This window comes from Pongo pygmaeus, chromosome 15 (genome assembly GCF_028885625.2).
Source record: "Pongo pygmaeus isolate AG05252 chromosome 15, NHGRI_mPonPyg2-v2.0_pri, whole genome shotgun sequence".
Taxonomy (NCBI): domain Eukaryota; kingdom Metazoa; phylum Chordata; class Mammalia; order Primates; family Hominidae; genus Pongo; species Pongo pygmaeus.
In genome coordinates, this window is record NC_072388.2 from 19,125,640 (window position 1) to 19,148,274 (window position 22,635).

The following is a 22,635-nucleotide window of genomic DNA, read 5'->3' on the forward strand; positions in this document are numbered from 1 at the left end:
ATTCCTTGGAAGGCAGAGCTAACAAGAACATGTACTCTCAAGTCCGTCCCTAAAATTCCCTTTGTGGTCCTTCATTAATTCCCCCTAACCTGAGGCATGGGGCTGAGACACAGCCCTAGTCACTGCTACTCTCCAAGGGAGAAATAGTGAGCAGCCTAAAACCCCAACCCTCCATAAGATGGCAGTCATAGCTCTTGGTGCACATAAACCAGGCAATAAGCAGTATAGACACAGGTGTTTCTTCCACCTTTCCCTGTATTAGGATAGCACTAGTTTTCCATAACAACCATACTGGAAATGTCTTCGGAATTATTTTAACTATTACTCTATAACAAGTCTAGAAAAAGGTAGTGTTTTTTTTTCTCTGACCCACAGGGACATGTCTATCACTTTTAGAACCTCAGTGCTGGCTTCTACAAAAACAAATTTAACTTTTTTAGCATGATGGTTTGGTGGCAGAAATGGTGATGTGGTGTTTAAAACTCTTCTTTTATGAACTTTGACAGCTTAGATGAGACCCTATAACTTACTGGTTGAGACTGAAGCCCCTGGCATCAGACAGTCTGGGTTCACATCCTGGTGTCTCATTTACTGTGTAGCTTAGAGAGAGTTTATTAACTTCAATAAGCTGCAATTTCATCTGTAAAACAGGAGTTCGAGAAGCCCCAAAGAGTCTTAAATGGGTGAAATATGGAAAGAACTGTTTGTGAATGAGAAGGCTTCTATGTCTGGTCTATTTCCAGCCTCTAATTTCTCCCTTATAACTTTACCCTTTCATATTCCCCCACTAAAAACACACGTATCAACACATACTCTGTTGTGTACACACGTACACACACACACACACTTTTAGGTAAGAGCCTGCATTCTTTGGAGAAAGTGGTATTTAACTGCTGCAACCACATGTCACTTACTTACTTAAAATAAACCATTGTAATTTAGCACAGATTTTAAAACTCCTGGAAAGAAGGGGTAACTGCATCCCTGATTCTCTATCCAAACTCCCTTACCCCACCAGCTCAAAAACTTTCAGTGGCTCCCCTTTTTCTCCATGAAAGAAAATGATCCACTCCCTTTTTCCAGGAGTTTGTGGACCCCCACAGCCAGATTAATTTATATTCCACTACCTAAGAGTAGTGAGCCTTGGAGTCCAATGGACAACCTTGGACCCTACCAAGTGTTCCCTAAACAATTAGCTGCAGTATAAGGAATGGAAGGCCTGATGAGGAAATGTTCAGACACTCTCAACACCGAGAATAGATGAGCTGGGTTTGAGACAGGTGAATAAGGTTTTTTAAACACTGGCCCCTGTAACCCGCCACTGGGCAGTATTTACGAAATGGACACCAGGGGGTAGCAAAATCTCACTCTCCTAGCTCGCGGGCCCTCGTAATAGGGAATCTGGAGAGTGTCGGTGACTCGAGGGTCCCATAGCCTGGTGTTAGAAAGAGCTCCAACTCCACGGCTCTAACTGTGTGGGGAAGATGGTTACTGGGGCTTGTTGCCATAGGTTCTTTTTTGACGCATGGAGCAGAGGCCTCTTCTTGCCTCTAAGAAGGATGAACACTTGCTCTGTCCTTTTCCAGGCTCAGCGGAGCGGAGAAAAAGGTGGAGGTTAGCGTCCAGAGGAGGTGAGAGAAGAGCAAGTCACCTTGGCGGCGCCCTCTCCTCCCCTCCAGCTGTTCCAACAACTGCCCGGAGGCTCCGGCCTCCGAGGAACTGCAGGCGAGGCCGGACGTTTTCTCCTCATCGCCCTCCAGCTGCAGGGGCACACGCGTTCACGCCCCTCCGGGGACTATTCGGCTTTCCGATCTCCTCTCCTCTCCTTTCCGTCCACCCTTTAGAAGAGCTCACGGAGCTGCGGGGCTTCCCGGTGTCTGCTCAGAGGCCAGGCAGGGCATCTCCCCGCCGTGCCCGTGCCTCCCCCCGGGCTCCTGGGACACCCCCCATCCGGCCTTCCTTTCCCATTCAGACACGGTCGGGGGACGCTCGGGGTTTGATGAGGGAGTGAGGCTAGACCTTTCGTAACTAGCCCACCCTGCTTTGTCTCCTGCGCCAGATACCCATTCCCATGGCCACGAGCCCTAGCGGCCCTGCGGGACGCTATAGCCATCCCAACAGAAGGAAGGGGCTGGCATCCAGTACCGAATCCTCGAACTGGAGGCCTGGTGCCTTCCCTCTTCTAGCCGAATAGAGAGATAGGGATGCGGAAGGGAAGGGCCACGGAGGAGAGAACTCAGAAAATGTCCGGCGAAATGCACGCCCCTACATAAGCATCCCGATCCGGGAACCCTGCCCCCTCGGCCAGGATGTCCGCCCCCATCCTAAGCCTTCGCTGCTCCCTAACTCCCGCACACTCCCGCCTTCCCCAGGCAACACAGAGGAGCCCATTGTCAGCCCAGAGATTCCAGGCCCGAGGAGATGGAGGGAAAGGAGGGCGGGCAAGCCCCCGGGGGGTTGGGGAATCCCCTGATTTCCCGGCCCTCCGCTCTCTGCTAGGCAGGCAGGGGCCTGAAGGTCTCATTTGAGCCCTGGGTCCTGCCAAAGTCTAGAAACCGATGGGAGAAGAGGGTCCCGGGCGAGTTAGAGCGGAGAGGCTTTCCAGCCGCAGGAAGACCCCAGTTCTGGGAAGGGGCGGCCCCAGGGAATTCACGCACGCCCCAGCCTTTGCAGCATCCCTTGCCGAGGCTAAACTGATCCCGCGGGGAGCGAGGCCGTGGCGGGAAAAGAGGGGCATCCTCGGCTGGGCGGGCCTCCGAGGGTCAGGGTCGAGGTTACCCGCTGGAGGGCGGGGCGGAGAAGAAAGAAGGTTGCCGGCGAACGGGACGGATAGGCTGGGGACGCCCGGGGAGCGGCAGAGAGTCTCGGCGCGGGAGACAGAGTCCCGGCAAGGGGTCCCGCGCGGAGGCGGGGGCGGGCGCTGAAGGGCGGGGCGGGGAGGGGCGGCCGTCTCGGCCCTCCCTGGCGGGGCCCCGCGGCCTGGAAGCCGGAGCGGGCCGAGCCGCCACCGCGGCCGGAGCTGTCCCTTAGCCAGACCCGGCGAGACACGAGCGGCGGGAGGGAGGCGGTGGCGCGCCCGGCCCCGCCCGCCCGACCAAGCGTCGGACGCGGCCCGGCGCCGAGCCATGGTGAGTCCAGCGTCGCAGCCCCCTGGGTCCCCTCGACCTTCGCGCAGCCCGCTCCGGGCCCCCAAGTCCCCAGCCTGGTGCCTCCCGAGCCTGCCTCGGACTGTTCGGCGCTCCTGGGACTCTCCTCCCTCCCATCCCCCCTTCTTCGATTTGTCTGTCTGTCTGCCCGACTGTTTAGCTCTGTCCCCACCGGGTATTGCCCTCACCCTTTCTTCCTCCTCTCCTCCGCCTCCTCCCCCATCCTCCCTTGGGTCTCTCCCCTAATCCACACACCTCCCCGCTCCCCGCCCTCCTCTGTCCTGACCTGTGCCTTCCTTTCCTGGAGCTTCCCTCCCCCTCCTGGTCCGAGCTCCTTACCCGCGGGAGACCCCTGCGGGTTGGTCCTGCAGCGACCCTGGAAGAGGCCCGGCCCCTCGGGTCATGAGAACTGATCTGCATGGAACCACCATTTTCCATCCCTGTCCCCAACCCGGTGAGGCAGGCCCACCCATCCGGCCCTAGGGGACTGGCCACAGCTGTGGCTGGGCCGGGTCCAGGGGCATGGCCAAAGAGGGAAATTCCCGCAGAGAAAAAGAGCTGCCTCAGGATAGTTGGGGGTGCTTGGGGGGAGCTCACAATACCAGGGGGCGTGACACAGCCAGAGCCGGCCGGAGTTTGCGGAGGAGGGAAGTGCCCCAGAGCTCTTGCTGCAGGGAACTGAAGGGCTGCCTCAGGGCACTCCTGCTACAGAGGGAAGGGAACACGAGCCGGAGCTCCCTGCAGGGACTAGGGGACCCTGGCAGCAGCAACTTGGGGCGCTGGAAGCTAGAGGGTATGCTAAGGAGAAGCCCACACCAACAGGAGTGAACACTGCCCTGGGAACTTTCACTGCAGAGTACTCTGAAGCACCGCTGCGAGAGTGGGCACTGCCAGAGAGAGCGCCCACTGCAAAAAGGGCGGGGGCATGGCCAAGGGGGCGCTCTCTGCAGAGTGGAGGAGGGGGAGAGGCCTTGCCAGGGGGAGCTCCCCGCAGGGAGTGGAGGAGGGGCAGGGGCACTACTGGGGCCGCCCCTCTACGGAGGGAAGGGCACCCTCTGGCAGGGAGGCTGGAGGAAGAAGAAAGAGGAACTGGGCCAGGGAGAGCTGACTCAGTCTCTCTGGTCTCCTCTCTGGTCCCCGCCGGCAGGAGGCTGGGTCTTAGTGCTCCCGCCCGCCGCCTCCCTCCCCAGACCCCTCCTCCCCTCCTGCCGCGGCCGTTTCCTGTGGCTGAGACTCTCGCTCAGCCATGAGCTCACCGCCCCTAATGGGTTGCAGCTGCCTCGCTGCTCAAGCCCTAGCTCCGCACTCCCTGCCTTGGAGCAGACGGCCCCACTCTGCCTCACCCCCGCCCATCTCCACCTTCCCCCCACCCACGCGCACTGCGTCCGCCTGGTCCCAGGAACACTGGTGGTCTGTCTGCTCGCCCACACACCTTGGGGCCGGGTCTGCGCGCTGACGCACTGAATGTCCCGTCTCTGGAGTGGTTGCCCTAACTTCCCAGACGGTCGAGACAAATGGGCAACTCTGGATGGACGAGCTCAGAGAAAAATAAGCTATTTTGTTTTGTGGCAAAGGCAAGACATGGGGGTAGGGCAGGTAGAGACTAAGGTAAAGGCTGCATTGAGTATCCCCTTCCCCATTTACAGCAAAAAAGAAAAAAAAAATTCCAGTAAAAGGAACTTCAAAGACTGTCTTGAAAAAGAAGTTTGCAAAGGAATAGCCCAAGGGGTGGTTGTTTAGGTTACGAGTTGGAGAAAGATGTCTCATTGACTCACTTAGGGAGGGGAGTCTGGATGAAGCAGGGCTGAGTCTTTTTGAGACTCCTAGTGGAGGTTGGCAGAGAGAGGTCCCACTGGAATCAGAAAAGACCAGCTCGAATGCGCACCATCAAGGCCTCCTCCTCCCTTCCCACAAGTTCCTCTTGTGACTTTTTTTCTCTTTCAACTGCCCCCACCCGGTTCTTTGTAATCCAATCCCACATGCTCTAAGATTGGGTGATTGCTTCAGAGCCGCTGTGGGAGAGGGAAGAGGGATGCTAGAAAGACCCAAGACAGTCACAGACAGTCTTTCCATCCTCCTATTTCCACCAAATGACCATCTCTAGCATACAAATGACCATCTCTCTTTCACCAAATGATCATCTCTGGGACAGAATTGTGGGTGATGGCACCTCCACTTAAGATGGGGAACTCTGGGTGGTGGGTCTTATGAGAAGGGATTTGCAGGATGGCTGTGTGGAAATCTCCCTCATCCCCTTGAGTTCTCAGCCATAAGCTCAGTCCCCTGATAGCCCAGAAGCCTGTCTTTTCTCTCCTGGGAAAGATCTATGCAATCACTCCAACTCACGAGCACCCGGAACAGCCCTGATCAGGAGCATTCACAACAAATTCTCCCTGGATCTCCAAAGCCAAGGTCTCAGAGCTTGACTGTTGAGTGCCCTGCCAGGTTTGTGCACTCTGGCCCAGCCCCACTCCCATTCTGGGCTCATCAGCCAGCATTTCCTGAGTGCTCACTTTTTGCCCACATTGTACAATGTGGGCTTTGGAGAACACAGCCACCCCCAGACTAGTGCAGCTCCCAGGGAGCCATGATTGCATGATCTCTAGGGATCTGTAGCCTGGTCCTATCTCTACAGGAGCCTGAGCCAGTGGAGGACTGTGTGCAGAGCACTCTCGCCGCCCTGTATCCACCCTTTGAGGCAACAGCCCCCACCCTGTTGGGCCAGGTGTTCCAGGTGGTGGAGAGGACTTATCGGGAGGACGCACTGAGGTACACGCTGGACTTCCTGGTACCAGCCAAGCACCTGCTTGCCAAGGTCCAGCAGGAAGCCTGTGTGAGTGGCCATGCATCACTCTTCTGCCTTCCCCAAGATCCACTGCCACACTCTACAGACTAGCCAGGCTGACTAATGCCCCCACTAACCTAGAGATACAGCCTCCCCTCATACTGATCTCTCCAGAATCACTTAAGCTTCATTCTCTGACCTCCCACAAACTTTGACCTTCACAGGCACTGACCATTCAGATGCTAACACACACACACACACACATTCATCTTCCCCAAATTCATCTTGACCCCTAAGAAACACTGACCCCCAAAGACCCTAACTCTCCAGACCCAATTCCAGACATCTTCTCCCCCTCATATGAATTTCTCAAGATACTAACTCCCCCGTACATTAGTCAACAGAGATCCTTCATTTCTACAGATATAAAGACTCCTAAGAGTCTTTAACTTCTCCAAGACAATGGCATCTGCTGACCATGTCTTGGTAACGATTCAGTTCTTACCCTCCTACACATGGAACTAGCTTCCTAAAGAAGCTTCCTACTACTGGGAGACCGATCAGTCCCAGTCCCTTCCTCTCTGCCACCTGAATACCCCAAATCTCCCCTCCTGCTCTCCTGAGAGTATAACCTTCCAGGCATAAGACTGGTCCTGCCTAGGGTGGGCCCATTCTAACTGCCCTCTTCTGCTGGTTTCTTCAGCAGAGGCCTGAGTGCAGCCTCCCACCTCTCTCCCCAGGCCCAATACAGTGGATTCCTCTTCTTCCATGAGGGGTGGCCGCTCTGCCTGCATGAACAGGTGGTGGTGCAGCTAGCAGCCCTACCCTGGCAACTGCTGCGCCCAGGAGACTTCTATCTGCAGGTGGTGCCCTCAGCTGCCCAAGCACCACGACTAGCACTCAAGTGTCTGGCCCCTGGGGGTGGGCGGGTGCAGGAGATTCCTGTGCCCAATGAGGCTTGTGCCTACCTATTCACACCTGAGTGGCTACAAGGCATCAATAAGGACCGGCCAACAGGTCGCCTCAGTACCTGCCTACTGTCTGCGCCCTCTGGGATTCAGCGGCTGCCCTGGGCTGAGCTCATCTGTCCACGATTTGTGCATAAAGAGGGCCTCATGGTTGGACATCAGCCAAGTACGCTGCCCCCAGAACTGCCCTCTGGACCTCCAGGGCTTCCCAGCCCTCCACTTCCTGAGGAGGCGCTGGGTACCCGGAGTCCTGGGGATGGGCACAATGCCCCTGTGGAAGGACCTGAGGGCGAGTATGTGGAGCTGTTGGAGGTGACACTGCCCGTGAGGGGGAGCCCAACAGATGCTGAAGGCTCCCCGGGCCTCTCCAGAGTCCGGACGGTACCCACCCGCAAGGGCGCTGGAGGGAAGGGCCGTCACCGGAGACACCGGGCGTGGATGCACCAGAAGGGCCTGGGGCCTCGGGACCAGGATGGAGCACGCCCCCCCGGTGAGGGGAGCAGCACCGGAGCCTCCCCTGAGTCTCCCCCAGGAGCTGAGGCTGTCCCAGAGGCAGCAGTCTTGGAGGTGTCTGAGCCCCCAGCAGAGGCTGTGGGAGAAGCCTCCGAATCTTGCCCCCTGAGGCCAGGGGAGCTTAGAGGAGGAGGAGGAGGCCAGGGGGCTGAAGGACCACCTGGTACCCCTCGGAGAACAGGCAAAGGAAACAGAAGAAAGAAGCGAGCTGCAGGTCGAGGGGCTCTTAGCCGAGGAGGGGACAGTGCCCCACTGAGCCCTGGGGACAAGGAAGATGCCAGCCACCAAGAAGCCCTTGGCAATCTGCCCTCACCAAGTGAGCACAAGCTTCCAGAATGCAGCCTGGTTAAGGAGGAATATGAAGGCTCAGGGAAGCCAGAATCTGAGCCAAAAGAGCTCAAAACAGCAGGCGAAAAAGAGCCTCAGCCCTCTGAAGCCTGTGGGCCTACAGAAGAGGGGGCCAGAGAGAGAGAGCTGGAGGGGCCAGGCCTGGTGTGTATGGCAGGTGAGATGACACTGAGTGAGGCTCATGGGGCAAGGGCCAAAGCAGGTCGGGCCTATGGGAGGGGGCAGGAGGAGGAGCAGGGTTAGGCTGGGAGCAGAACAACCAGAACCGTCTTAACTTCAGTCCCATTTTTCTGTCTGTGTCTGTGCAGGACACACAGGCCCAGAAGGCCTCCTGTCTGACACTCCAACACCTCCACTGGAGACTGTGCAGGAAGGAAAAGGGGACAACATTCCAGAAGAGGCCCTTCCAGTCTCCGTCTCTGATCACCCTGATGTAGCTTGGGACTTGATGGCATCTGGATTCCTCATCCTGACGGGTCAGTGGGCATCAGTGGGTGAAGGGAAAAAGGACTGGGAAAGAGAAGCAATTGGGTGGGCTTGGGGACTGGGGGAGGCAGGGTGGAAAGGAGGTAGGCATGGACTGCTCCCAGCCAGGACAGCCTGGCCATTTTGTGTCTTCAGGAGGGGTGGACCAGAGTGGGCGAGCTCTGCTGACCATTACCCCACCGTGCTCTCCTGAGGAGCCCCCACCCTCCCAAGACACGCTGAACACAACTCTTCATTACCTCCACTCACTGCTCAGGTAACTGAGGCCCAGTCCTGGCACCCTGGACACTAACCTCCTGATTCATGAGGACCCTCACCTACTTCTTCTCAGGACACTGACCTTCTGACCTCTAAGGACACCTACTTCTTCAACCTTCAGATTTCAAGTCATTGACCTTTGGCCTTACTGACCCTGACCTCCAGCTTCACATCTTCACTGATCCTCAAAAGCAACACTGTTGACTTTCACTCTCTTCCAACCCTACCAAGATCATCAGGACATTGGTTCACTTATTCAACAAACATTTATTGAGCACCGAGTACCTATTAGGCACCATACTACAGGCTGACATTGAATGCATGCCATTCCAGAACAGAATTCTTAACTTTCCAGACATTAATCCCTTGACCTAGTAGCCATATGAATATAGACTCCTGACTGCTAGGTCACTTCCTCTTATACACACATCCCAGAATTTGGCCCTTTGCCCATTTCTTCCCAAATGTACCGGCAACTAATTTCTCCTGAGGACTATTAACTAAAAACAGACCCTGTATGTCTGCCTTGCCTTATCTGCTATCCCCCAAAACACACACACAGCAGCCTCCTTGGCTCTTCCTGCTCCCACAGGCCTGATCTACAGATACTAGGGCTGTCCGTCCTGCTGGACCTTCGCCAGGCACCTCCACTGCCTCTGGCACTCATTCCTGTCTTGAGCCAACTTCAGGTAACCACCCCTTGAACAGGCAGTTCCCCTGGATCCTCACTCTTCACTAGTGGCCAGTCCAGGACACCCAGTTGCCCAGTTTAGGGTTATTCTTCTCTGTCCTTAGGACTCAGGAGATCCTCCCCTTGTGCAGCGGCTGCTGATTCTGGTTCATGATGACCTTCCAACTGAACTCTGCGGATTTCAGGTTTGAGCCCTTCATTCCCACCTGGTTTCCCATCAGTAGTGGAGAGAGGAGAAGAGGCTGGCTGGAGCCCCAGGCTGGTTTCTGAGTCCTTAGGTGCCCAGGAAGAAACCCCCTGCCTTACCCTCTACAGGGTGCTGAGGTGCTGTCACAGAATGATCTGAAAAGAGTGGCCAAGCCAGAGGAGCTGCAGTGGGAGTTAGGAGGTCACAGGGACCCCTCTCCCAGTCACTGGGTAGAGATACACCAGGTAAGCGTCCCCTCTACCACCTAGCATGCTGGCAGCCAGGAATAACCCAGCTGAAGACATTCTAGGAGAGAGGCCAGGTCCAGGACATACCATAGGGTTGCAAAAAAGTGGTTTCCATTCCATTCAATTCAACAAGTATTTATGGCTCCCAAATCATGAGGAAAACATGTGCACTGCGCCGTGGTCTACTGGGGAGATAAGAGGAGTATGTTAAATTATTATAATTATTATTTTTAGACAGTCTCACTCTGTCACCCAGGCTGGAGTGCAATGCTTCGATCACAGCTTACTGCAGCCTCGACCCTCTGGACTCAAGCAATCCTCCCACGTCAACCTCTTGAGTAGCTGTGGCTACAGGCATGTGCTACCACACCCAGCTAATTTTTGCATTTTTTTTTTTTTTTTAGAGACGGGGTTTTGCCATGTTGCCCAGGCTGGTCTCAAACTCCTGGACTCCAGTGATCCGCCCGTCTCAGCCTCCCGAAGTGCTAAGATTACAGGCATGAGCTACTATGCCCAGCCAAATAAATTCTTAATATGACATTAAGTAGTATATGATTTTTGGTGGGAGATAAATCATGAAACAAGTAGAGAAGAGTGCAAGATAGTGTCATTGGGTTTCTGGAAAGCACTGAGAGTCAGAAGGCTGGTTCTTGTTCCAAATTACTTTACCACCTCACTTGCAGAAATAGTGCCCTTTCTGTATCCACTCCTTGCACCAACATCCAGGCCTCAGGATCCTCATCCGCGAAGTGTAAAAATCACAACATAATTGCTAAAGGTCCTTCCAGCACTTATCTCATGTAATTCTGTGAATATAAGTGTTGTGAGTATTCAAGAAGAGAGAAATAAACATGATCTGAGCTGAGTATGAAAGAGGGGTCTGTAGATGGTCTCTAAGCTTCGCCTTTAGTGTCAAAGGGGAAATTGACATGAATAGGCAGAGAGAGGGGGTGTGACAGGGTGAAGCCCCACTGAAGACAGAGAGAAAGGAAGGTCACAGTTACCAAGCTGTACAATGTGCCAGGCCCACGTTAGTTGCTAAACTGGCATCATCTCCTTCAAAATCACAGAAGCCTTTCTTCTCCTGACTTTACCGTTGAGGAACTGAAGTTCAGGAAGGTTTCTGAACCTACCCAACATCATACAATTCGTTAGCAACAGAGTCAGGAACTGAATTCAGCATTGCCTCCATAAAAGTCTCTGGGGCTACCTCGCCCCAACCCTAGGGCTTAAGTTCCTTCTTAAACTCTGATCCTCAACTCCATCCCTGTGTGTGGGTTCCAGGAAGTGGTAAGGCTATGTCGCCTGTGCCAAGGTGTGCTGGGCTCGGTAAGGCAAGCCATTGAGGAGCTGGAGGGAGCAGCAGAGCCAGAGGAAGAGGTATGAAATGAGATGGGACAGTGGGGGGATGGGATTCGGATGGGGCTGGGGTGGAGACTCTCTGGTGGAACCCCAACTGGCAACTCCTCCCTGTCCCCAGGAGGCAGTGGGAATGCCCAGGCCACTGCAGAAGGTGCTGGCAGATCCCCGGCTGACGGCACTGCAGAGGGATGGGGGGGCCATCCTGATGAGGCTGCGCTCCACTCACAGCAGCAAGTACGAGGGATGGGTGTGCGGAGGCAGGTGGAAGTGGGAGGTGGAGACACAGCCGAAGGCTGCCAACAAACCTTAGCTGCCAGACCATTCTTACTGTGCATGTATCTGGGCAAGATAATATGCTTTTACACTTACTATCTCATAACCCTCACAACATCCTTGTGTGCCATTTACTATTACAAATGAGGATTTGGAGGATCAGAAATGTCTTGGCCAACATCGGTCAGTAAAGAGTCAGGATTCAAACCAAAGCAGTCAGGGTTCAGCCCATGCTTTTGATCCATGCTGCTATGCAACCTCTCATGTTTGCATCCCTCAGAGGCACGGAAGGACAGAATTGAGGGGCTCTACAAGGGAAATGATTCATTCTTCTGTGTTCCTTCCCCAGGCTGGAGGGCCAAGGCCCAGCTACACTGTATCAGGAAGTGGACGAGGCCATTCACCAGCTTGTGCGCCTCTCCAACCTGCACGTGCAGCAGCAAGAGCAGCGGCACTGCCTGCGGCGACTCCAGCAGGTGAGCCAGGATCCCCTTGTCCCTCTTACTCAGCCTGGGAGTGTGGCCTCCAGCAACTTTCCCGTTGGTACTTATAGTTGATGGTGTTCTTCTAGCCTGGCTTGGTTGAACGTCCCTCCCTCCTCCTCACATTTGTTGGTCAGTATGAGATTCAACAAGAGGGTGGGAGCATCATAGCACCAGTAAAGAAAAGCCAGATCTCCCCCTCCCCACTGTTTAAACTTGATCGAAAATGCTGAGAGATTGTGAGAGATGCTCAGCTGCCCTAGGGGATTCTGAAGAGCTGATCAACTCTGGAGTGCCTACCACCTTAGCTGAAAAATAATAAAAGTCTATTGATACCAGCTCATTAGTTACACTGCCACACACACACCCTTAACTCCTTATGCGATGTCATCCCCCAGACCTGAGGCCAGAAAGGTCCCACCTCCCTCCACCTTGGAAGGGGAGAGCATTGAAAGCACCTAAGAGGAACTACAGGCTTCTTTGTGGGGAAGATTCAGGAATAAGGCTGGCTTCTCTGAACCTTGATTCTTCCCTCCTGGGGTTAAAAGCCCCATAGGGATTTGCTCTCCACCCTATCATGTGGGGTACAGGGGGCTTTGAAATCTGATTGTTCCTCCTTAGCCCCGAGCATGGTGAATGGACACTTCATGGACCTGCATGTGGACATCAGGGGAAAGGTCACCTCAGGGCTGGTGCTAAAGCGGGGGCCAAGACTTTCTGTTTCCTAGGATTTCTTCATATTGGCTTCCTCTAAGCCAATATCCTAGAGATAGGTTGCATCTCCTCCTGTTTGCTTACCTGCTTGTTAGCTGTTTCCCCAACTGTTTAAAAACAAGATTTGGAGTCTAATGTGCTCAGCTTGAGTTCTAGTTCTGCCATGTGTAAGATGTTGGACAAGTCATGAAGCTTCTCTGAGTTCCCAAGTCCTCATCTGTAGAATGCGGATGGTAACAATTAACTCACAACGTGGTTAGAAAGATCAAATGAATTCAGCAAAGGACTATAAAAGTGGTTATTGTTGGCACTGGCTATTAGGAACAGTCTCAGACTTCTCATCCTCAGGCTGTCCCACCCCCAGCTTCCAGCCTTTCTTCAGAAGAAAATATTATCATCCCTTTTTGGTCAAACATCTCAGAACCAGCATGAGAGTTCATATAGCCCCATATTAGGAAATTAAAGCCGGACACACACACACAAACACACACACACACATACCCCTTCTGTGCTGTTTCTCCAGGCTTGGTCCCTGGGACCCTTTCCCACCAGTTGCCAAGGCTTGGTGAAGGCCCTCAGTCATCCCTATGACCCTCATCCTGCCTTTGGTTCACCCCAGTTTGATGTACTTCACCCTCGGGCATAGCCCTGGAACTTTGACCCACCTCCCTCAGTGCTTCCCATCAGCCCAGCTTCCCTCTCATCTGCCTTACCAAAGATTTCTTACTCGGTTTCTCATTTGACCCTTGTGGAAACTATTACCATTCACTGTTGTCATTCCCACATTGCAGATGAGATGCAATGGTTCACTCAAAGTTCTACAGATTGGGGTGGTGGGGCTGATGCTGGATCTCAGCCCTTCCTTGCCTTTCCACTCCATGACCCCCTGCCCTCCCACCCCATCTGCCTCAGGTGTTGCAGTGGCTCTCAGGCCCAGGGGAGGAGCAGCTGGCAAGCTTTGCTATGCCTGGGGACACCTTGTCTGCCCTGCAGGAGACAGAGCTGCGATTCCGGGCTTTCAGCGCTGAGGTCCAGGTGAGAAGGGGCTGGAGGGCAGGTGAGAGGAGGCAGGGGGAGACTACCTAGGAGTGAGGACCAGGTCTGAGCGCAGCCTCCCTTCTCCAGGAGCGCCTGGCCCAGGCACGGGAGGCCCTGGCTCTGGAGGAGAATGCCACCTCCCAGAAGGTGCTGGATATCTTTGAACAGCGGCTGGAGCAGGTTGAAAGTGGCCTCCATCGGGCCCTGCGGCTACAGCGCTTCTTCCAGCAGGTGCACGCAGAGCCTTTTCCTTCTGTGCCCCCGTTTCCATTTATTCACTTCCTTTCTGCCTGGAGAGGCTAATCAAGTTGTTAAAAGTGGAGGCCGAGGAGCCCATCTCCTAGGTTTTTGCTCTTAGCTCTGCCACCTCCTTGCTGAATGACCTGGGACAAGATACTAAACCTGACTGTGCCTCCATAGATCTACCTCACAGGGCTGCTGTGGGGATTACACGAGGCAATACATAAAAGCCCTTAGCACAGAGCCTGCCACTCATAAACGTCGTATGAGTACTGGTTATTCTTTTACATAGGCTCTTCCATCTCCATACCAACTCCGAGTGACATGGTTAGGCAGTGATGCTGGAACAGTGGGAAAATGGGAGAGTGATGGGTATTGGGAGGCCACAGGCAAGAGGACAAGGGCTGTCGTTGGGCATCCTTCGTGAGCAACACAGGCCCTTACCCTTTCTCTCCCATCCCCAACCCCTTTGACTTTGTAGGCACATGAATGGGTGGATGAGGGCTTTGCTCGGCTGGCAGGAGCTGGGCCGGGTCGGGAGGCTGTGCTGGCTGCACTGGCCCTGCGGCGGGCCCCAGAGCCCAGTGCCGGCACCTTCCAGGAGATGCGGGCCCTGGCCCTGGACCTGGGCAGCCCAGCAGCCCTGCGAGAATGGGGCCGCTGCCGGGCCCGCTGCCAAGAACTGGAGAGGAGGATTCAGCAACACCTGGGAGAGGAGGCGAGCCCACGGGGCTACCGACGACGGCGGGCAGACAGTGCCAGTAGTGGAGGGGCCCAGTGGGGGCCCCACAGCCCCTCGCCCAGCCTCAGCTCCTTGCTGCTCCCCAGCAGCCCTGGGCCACGGCCAGCCCCATCCCATTGCTCCCTGGCCCCATGTGGAGAGGACTGTGAGGAAGAGGGCCCTGAGCTGGCTGCAGAAGCAGAGGGCAGGCCCCCCAGAGCTGTGCTGATCCGAGGCCTGGAGGTTACCAGCACTGAGGTGGTGGACAGGACGTGCTCACCACGGGAACACGTGCTGCTGGGCCGGGCTGGGGGGCCAGATGGACCCTGGGGAGTAGGCACCCCCCGGATGGAGCGCAAGCGAAGCATCAGGTGAGATCCCAGCCCAACTGGCTAAGAGGCGGAGCCAACTGCCCAGTAGGAAAAGACGATGACATTGTTGGGGGTACTGGCTCCCTCCCACACCTCCTCTGCCACTCCTATTGTGCCTGCAGTGCCCAGCAGCGTCTGGTGTCTGAGCTGATTGCCTGTGAACAAGATTATGTGGCCACCTTGAGTGAGCCAGTGCCACCCCCTGGGCCTGAGCTGACTCCTGAACTTCGGGGCACCTGGGCTGCTGCCCTGAGTGCCCGAGAAAGGCTTCGCAGCTTCCACCGGACACACTTTCTGCGGGAGCTTCAGGGCTGCGCCACCCACCCCCTACGCATTGGGGCCTGCTTCCTTCGCCACGTGAGTGATCCCCTCAACTTCTTCCAAGTGCTCTCCCTCCTCTGTTCCAGCCTCATCCATCTGTCCCTCTTTCTCTGTACCCACGGCCCTCTCCTCCTATGTGTGGTCCATGACCTTGGGGCCCAGCCCTGTTCTGTGGGCACTTCTGCCTCTACTCAGCCTCTGCGCCCTGCTCTCAACAGCTGCCTGGACTATGCTCTCTCCACAGGGAGCCCTTCCCTCCCTGGTAGGCTGAGTGCTCCCTGGTGACCCATCCCTCATTTGGGCTACAGAGAGGATAGAGAGGGGGAAGAGAGAGGCTTGTCTGCAGGGGCCTCACCGGGGACACCTTATCTGTTCTTTACTGGCACAGGGGGACCAGTTCAGCCTTTATGCACAGTATGTGAAGCACCGACACAAACTGGAGAATGGTCTGGCTGCGCTCAGTCCCTCAAGCAAGGTAACTTTTTCTCCAACCTTCAGAAGAAAAGTAGAGGGGCCAGGAAGACCTAAAAACCCACCCAACAAATCCCTCAGGGAAAAAAAGCTTTCCTGGATGTGCCCAGGAACATCACCTACCAATCATCTCCTAGAATTGCCGAGGGTGGGACAAGCACCGGACTGGTGAGGCCAGGTTCTTATCCAGTCCACCTGAGGGACTGGGCAGGACTCCTGATTCCTTTGGGCCTCTACTTCCACATCTGGTAAATGGGGGCAACAGTCACTATAGCCAGCTCACAGGGAGGATCTGAGCATCAGAAGAGCTCACATCAAAAGACGTACAAGTGACTAAAAGTTCAAAGCCAATGGCCGGGTGTGGTGGCTCACACGTGTAATCCCAGCACTTCGGGAGGCCAAGGCGGGTGGATCACGAGGTCAGGAGATCAAGACTATCTGGCCGATATAGTGAAACCCCATCTCTACTAGAAATACAAAAAAAAAAATTAGCCAGGCGTGGTGGCGGGCACCTGTAGTCTCAGCTACTCGGGAGGCTGAGGCAGAAGAATGGCGTGAACCTGGGAGGCAGAGCTTGCAGTGAGCCGAGATTGTGCCACTGCACTCCAGCCTGGGCGACAGAGCAAGACTCCATCTCAGGGAAAAAAAAAAAGAAAAGAAAAGAAAAGTTCAAAGCCAGAGAGTACAGGGGATTACTATTTTGATTCTTCTTCCATTTCCCTTCAAGATATAGACAATGATTGCTGGCCTGCAGGCCCCCACCTGCTTTCTTTCCAGGGAGAATGGTTTTGCCTTACTTTAGGGAGTATCTGGGCTTCATCTATACCCAAAAGCCTAGGGTATCACCCACCTACCCCCCAACCCCTGAGCTTGGCCCCCAGAGGCTCCAGCCCTCCCCTCATCCCTGTCTGTGTCCTCCTCAACCTAGGGCTCCACGGAGGCTGGCCCTTACCTGCCCCGAGCCCTGCAGCAGCCTCTGGAACAGCTGGCTCGGTATGGGCGGCTCCTGGAGGAGCTCCTGAGGGAAGCTGGGCCTGAGCTCAGTTCTGAGCGCCAGGCCCTTGGGGCTGCTGTACAGCTGCTCCAGGAACAAGAGGCCCGTGGCAGAGACCTGCTGGCCGTGGAGGCGGTGCGTGGCTGTGAGGTGAGGCCCTAGCTCCAGTCACTGCTGCTCAAACTGCCCAGCCCAGGCTCCAGGTCAGAGGGCTCCAGGCTCTAAGTTCTAACCAGCTGGGTGGCCTTGATTGAGTCACTGAACTTCACTGGACTTCACTTTCCTCATTTGTAAATAAAGAAGTTATGTCCTCCCAACATCCCATGCTCCTACATCTGCCTTGTACACTCCTGTTCCTTTCCTAACTGTTATCTTTCCCCATCTACCCCATACTTCCTCCTGCACCTCAACACCCAACACATACCTTGTCTTGTCTACCTAGTCTTTTTCCAGCCCTGAGGTTCCAGAACATGTTGGAATCCTGTATCCTCCTCTGGAATAGACCTATTTCCCTTTCAGTTCTTTGCTGATTCTCTTCCTGGATCCCCAGCATGCAAAGGCTTCCCCACAGGCGGCTATAAACCCTACTATGCAGTACACCTTGCCATCTTCAGAGGCAGGGCTGTGCTGCTCAGCTGGGTGTGCTGTGCATGGTGACCAATGGATGGACCCTAGGCTGAGGGCTTCCCTGACTTCCTGACTCTACCTAAGAACCAGTGCATTAGGCCCCTTGCCCTATAAATCTATTTTTGCTCCCTGTAAAATACAAACAAAGGGCCTCTGGGCCAACCACTTTTCCTTTTCCTTTCTCCAGATAGATCTGAAGGAGCAGGGACAGCTCTTGCATCGAGACCCCTTCACTGTCATCTGTGGCCGAAAGAAGTGCCTTCGCCATGTCTTTCTCTTTGAGCATCTCCTCCTGTTCAGCAAGCTCAAGGGCCCTGAAGGGGGGTCAGAGATGTTTGTTTACAAGCAGGCCTTTAAGGTACAATTCCTGGAGTGAGTGGTGGAGGTGACAGGAAGTCATTCTCTTCTTGAGAGCTCAGGATGTTCTGGAAATTCAACCCCAACACAGGTTCAGAATCTGCATCATCTAGAATAGGCTTTGGCTTGTAATCGACTATCGAGTTAGGGTGTCAGGGGATGTTAGAAGTCCTGTCATTGGTCTACCTCAGGAGGTTTTCCTTATCATTCATGCAGAACACTTAGGAAGCATTCCAAACCAGACTAGAAGAGGGACTTTCCCACTAAGGACACACATGCCTTTGGAATTAGGGGTCGTTCCTAGGGCATGAGGAGAAAGCACACTATACTTTGACTAAAGAATCCAAGAAGAGGGAGGCTTTGCTTTAGGGAAACAGCCTTGATATCCAGATAAGCATTTATAGCAACCTATGGTCCTGGATCAGGCAGTGTGGAATGGATTCTAAGGGTTTCTAGACTTTGTACCCCCTGCAAGAGTATAGCATAGAGGAAAAGGCCTGGGTCCAATTCCGGCTCTAATAAGCTGTGAGAAGCCTTTGTGCAAGTTGCTTATGTTTCTGGCCTCATTTCCTCTTCTGTAAATTATGGTTGTTATGAAGACTAAATGTAGAGCATTTGGCACATGATAGGTGTTGAGCAAACGTTTACTGAACATCTATCAAATGCCAGGCGAAGCCCAGTGCTTGCCATGTGGCGCCACCCAGCCAGGACTTACTCTGTCTTCACCCGCTGCCCTCTGCTCTTCCTCAGACTGCTGACATGGGGCTGACAGAAAACATTGGGGACAGCGGACTCTGCTTTGAGTTGTGGTTTAGGCGGCGGCGTGCACGAGAGGCATACACTCTGCAGGCAACCTCACCAGAGATCAAACTCAAGTGGACAAGTTCTATTGCCCAGCTGCTGTGGAGACAGGCAGCCCACAACAAGGGTACTGGGCAGAGCTGAGGAAGGGGGTGCTTGGAGTCAGGGTTATAGCAGGAAGTTTTCTGGAGAGTGTGTGAACTGCTTGGGAAAACAGTTTATAGGATGAAGAAAGAATGGCTTATAATAAGATTCAAGATTTGGCTTGAGAGATTACTGAGGTAGAAATGAGCCTAAGATATACCAAAAAGAAAGAGAAAGCTGGGAAATTTCAGGGAAGCAAGAGCAAGTAGGGGCCAGGTGCAGTGGCTCACGCCTGTAATCCCAGCGCATTTTGGGAGGCCAAAGTAGGAGGATTGTTTGAGGTCAGGTGTTCAAGACCAGCCTGGGCACATAGTGAGACCCTGTTTCTACAAAAAATTTTAAAATTAACTGGGCAGGGTAGTGCACACCTATAGTCCTAGCTATTTGAGGGGTGAGGTAGGAGGATCCCTTGAGCCCAAATGTTCAAGGTTACAGTGAGCTATGATGGTGCCACTGCACTTGAGCCTGAGTGACAGAGCAAGACTCTGTCTTTAAAGGATTTTTTAAAAAATTTTTTTAATAAAGCAAATGGCTGGGAAAAAAGGTGAGAAACTGCTCACTTGGATTTAAGAACTGCTGCTACTTGCTGTGTGACCTGGACTAGTTTTTTGTTTGTTAGTTTTATTTTTATTTTTGTTTTTTTGCTGGGCTTTACCTTGGTTTTAATTTTCTGAACTTCATTCTGCTCGTCTGAAAAATGAAATAGTAATGTCTTCATCTTAGTGTAATAGGGATGATTAGGTAAGGTCAAATATATGGAAGCACCTTGTAAACTGTAAAGGTATGTAAAAATGTGAGGTTTTTTTTTTTTTTTTTTTTTTTTTCTCTTAATGCCCAAGATGCAGAGTAGAAATTAGGCAGCTGGGATGCCGAATGGGCAGGATGCAACATATTGGAGAGAAGAGCCAGATATCTGAGGAGGAAGTCACACCATCATTGCCATCCATGTTGTGATAGTCAACAGGAGGAGTAAAAAGAGACACCAGAGGAATGAAAGGGAGGAATGAGGATTGGGAAGGAAAAAAAAAAAAAAAAAAAGTCAACCATGACATGCTAGGGCTAGAGAGAAGGGCAGGAAGAAGTTGGTAACAAGTGTCCCTATTCTCCAGAGCTCCGAGTGCAGCAGATGGTGTCCATGGGCATTGGGAATAAACCCTTCCTGGACATCAAAGCCCTTGGGGAGCGGACGCTGAGTGCCCTGCTCACTGGAAGAGGTGAGGGCCAGGGTGCTGGGGGGTGGCCCCCAGGAGTGAAGACCTTGACAATGAGGATACAAAGGGGAGGTGTGGTGGAAAGTCAGGAAAAGCATCTCGTCCCCAAATCAGTGGGACTGGCTGGGAGGCCCTCTGTGAGACTGAGGGTCATTCCAAGGAGCCAAGAGGGCTTTCCCACACCAGCACCCCACCCCCCACTCCCCACTCTCTGCAGCCGCCCGCACCCGGGCCTCCGTGGCCGTGTCATCCTTTGAGCATGCCGGCCCCTCCCTTCCCGGCCTTTCGCCGGGAGCCTGCTCCCTGCCTGCCCGCGTCGAGGAGGAGGCCTGGGATCTGGACGTCAAGCAAATTTCCCTGGGTGAGGCACCTCTCAAGGGGTGGCTCCCAACAGCTCGGTCATGGTGGTGATGTTCAGGCTGCTTGCTGCTGAGCAATTCCTTTTTCTAGCCAAGAAGCCCAGTTGCCATGACAACTATGTACAGCTTCCCCACCGCTAAAAGAGCCTTCCATCTGGTTGCTACGGTGATGCTTACAACAGCCTGTTGCTAAGAAGCACTTCCTCTGTACCTCTCTCTCTAGCTCTTCTTGGGTTTCTATGGAAACTGCCTCAGCTTCCTGTTGTACCCTCCTGGTTCACCACGGCAATCCTTATAGTTTCCTGTCGCTTCTTCCCTGGTTGCTCTAATGATGCTGCTGACAATTTCCTGCCTCTTGGTAGGGGGTTCCCTTGCAACTGGATCGCTATGGTGACTCACAGCTTCCTGTTGCTATGGAGCTTTTTCTTCCCTGATGGAGCAGCTTGGTTGCTTAAGGTAATCTGGAGGGATTCTGTACTCTGCTCTCACCCTAGCTTCCCCTTCAGCCCCAGAAACACTTGACTCTTCTGGAGATGTGTCCCCAGGACCAAGAAACAGCCCCAGCCTGCAAACCCCCCACCCTGGGAGCAGCACTCCCACCCTGGCCAGTCGAGGGATCTTAGGGCTATCCCGACAGGTAAGTTCCTACAATGAGGCTGGGAACAAGGTGATCTCTTTGGCTGCTTTCTGGATGGGCTTTTCTGATCATTCAACCCCAGGGGGTTTGGGGGAAAACTGTGAACTTGTGCTCCCAGCTGAGGTTACAGACTGGATTTATTATCTTGTCTACCTTTCTCCTCTCCCCGGGACCTTGCTAAGAGGCATCAAGGTCATAGGTTAAAAGGAATCTTAAATAAGGAGTATAGTGCTGGGGTGGATGGAAAGGGGAGAATGCCAATGGCCTGGCTTGGACTTGGGTTAAAATGGCAAAACTCAGGCCAGGTAAGGTGGCTCATACCTGTAATCCCAGACTTTCAGAGGCCGAGGTGGGAGGATCACTTGAGCCCAGGAGTTCAAGACCAGCCTGGGCAACATAGTGAGACCCCATCTCTACAAAAAAAAATTTTTTTAATTAGCTGGACTTTTGAGGGGTGCACACCTATAGTCCCAGCTACTCGAGAGGCTGAAGCAGGAGGATCTCTTGAGCCCAGGAGGTTAAGACTTCAGTGAGCCATGTTTGTGCCACTGCACTCCAACCTGGGCGACAGTGAGCACCTGTCTCTAAAAAAATAAAAGTAAATAGCAAAATTCAAGGACTTCGGGTAGGAAAGAGAGGTGAATTGACAGGCTTGTGGGAAGGAATGGAGGAAAAGAAAGAGAGAGAAGGACAAGAAATATGTCCCTAAATTCACTGTAGTTTCTCTCCCCCCAGAGTCATGCTCGAGCCCTGAGTGACCCCACCACGCCTCTGTGACCGGGGTGAGTCAGCATCCCCAATTTCTACCACATCCAACACTCCTTCCATCTTGCATGTACCTTCCTTCCTGTCCCCGGCTTCCTGGGAGTCAGCTTCTTCCCTCTCCCAACTCATCTCCCTCTTCTCTCCTGGCTTCTAGAGAAGACCCAGAACTTGCGTGCAGCTTCTCCTCTCAGCACACTTTGGGCTGGGATGGCAGTGGGGCATAATGGAGCACTGGGCGATCACTGAATTTCTTCCCTCTGCTTCCTGGACACAGAGGAGGTCTAACGACCAGAGTATTGCCCTGCCACCACTATCTCTAGTCTCCCTAGCTTGGTGCCTTCTCCTTCAGGAGCCAGAACAGCTACACTGCTTGCCTTCATACCCTGGAGGTGGGGACGTTATCCCTCTTCCGGTGCTTTCCCATCCTGGGCCACTGTATCCAGGACATCACTCCCATGCCAGCCCTCCCTGGCAGCCCATGTTCTCCTCTTTTCTCACCCCCTGACTTTCCCTGAGAAGAATCATCTCTGCCAGGTCAACTGGAGTTCCTGGTGACTCCATTCTGAGGTATCACAAGAAATGAAGCTATGCAAACAATAATAGGAGGGTGCAACAGGGGAACTGTAGACTTTATATATGTAATTACTGTTATTATAATACTATTGTTATATTAAACGTATTTACTCACACTTTGCCTCCAAGGAGCTAGAGTAGTCCTCTGGATTAAGGTGATAAATAACTTGAGCACTTTCCCTCAACCAGCCCTCAACTAGAACACAGAAAATAAAACCAAGACTGGAAAGTCCCCTCTACCCCTCCCAGGCCCAGAGCTAGCTGACTGTGTATGAGCCTGGGAGAATGTGTCTCCTCCACAGTGGCTCCCAGAGGTTCCACACACTCTCTGAAGCTCCTTCTCCCACACTGCACCTACTCCTTGAGGCTGAACTGGTCACAGACAAACTGGGATCCAGCACAGTCCAGCAGTTCTCAAAATGAGGTCCTCTGGCCACAGTGCGTGAGAACTTGCTTGGCTATTTGTTAAATGCTAATTCTTGGGCCCCATCAGAGCTGCTGCATAGAAACCTGAGGGTAAAACCCAATATTCTGCATTTCTTAT

The 22,635-nt window shown here is 53.6% G+C and overlaps 2 protein-coding genes across 9 annotated transcripts; one reads left to right on the plus strand and one right to left on the minus strand.

Annotated features, from left to right (window-relative positions):
- Window positions 1–2,548: 2,548 nt before the first annotated feature.
- On the minus strand, window positions 2,549–5,916 carry LOC134738127 (actin nucleation-promoting factor WASL-like). The gene is made up of 2 exons (XM_063651384.1): window positions 5,782–5,916; window positions 2,549–3,128 (listed from the first exon to the last, which is right to left on the minus strand). The coding sequence occupies exon 2, from the start codon at window positions 3,125–3,127 to the stop codon at window positions 2,549–2,551; it is 579 nt and encodes a 192-aa protein (XP_063507454.1). The 5' UTR covers window position 3,128; window positions 5,782–5,916.
- Window positions 2,999–22,207, plus strand: ARHGEF40 (Rho guanine nucleotide exchange factor 40). Of its 8 annotated transcripts, none has more exons than XM_054449762.2 (24): window positions 2,999–3,128; window positions 5,782–5,979; window positions 6,672–7,917; window positions 8,069–8,236; window positions 8,382–8,502; window positions 9,097–9,193; window positions 9,300–9,380; window positions 9,511–9,627; window positions 10,915–11,010; window positions 11,111–11,226; window positions 11,615–11,741; window positions 13,374–13,496; window positions 13,587–13,730; window positions 14,221–14,831; window positions 14,954–15,188; window positions 15,541–15,627; window positions 16,552–16,767; window positions 17,432–17,602; window positions 18,352–18,529; window positions 19,656–19,760; window positions 19,975–20,118; window positions 20,611–20,753; window positions 21,489–21,535; window positions 21,673–22,207. In XM_054449762.2, exons 1-23 carry the CDS (start codon window positions 3,126–3,128, stop codon window positions 21,528–21,530), a joined length of 4,569 nt encoding a protein of 1,522 aa, XP_054305737.2. In that variant the 5' UTR covers window positions 2,999–3,125; the 3' UTR covers window positions 21,531–21,535; window positions 21,673–22,207. The 8 variants fall into 8 exon arrangements, 7 of the variants coding, with proteins under 7 accessions (XP_054305737.2, XP_054305738.2, XP_063507446.1 ...); XM_054449763.2 differs by having other exon boundaries at window positions 20,623–20,753; XM_063651376.1 differs by lacking the exon at window positions 19,975–20,118.
- Window positions 22,208–22,635: the final 428 nt, after the last annotated feature.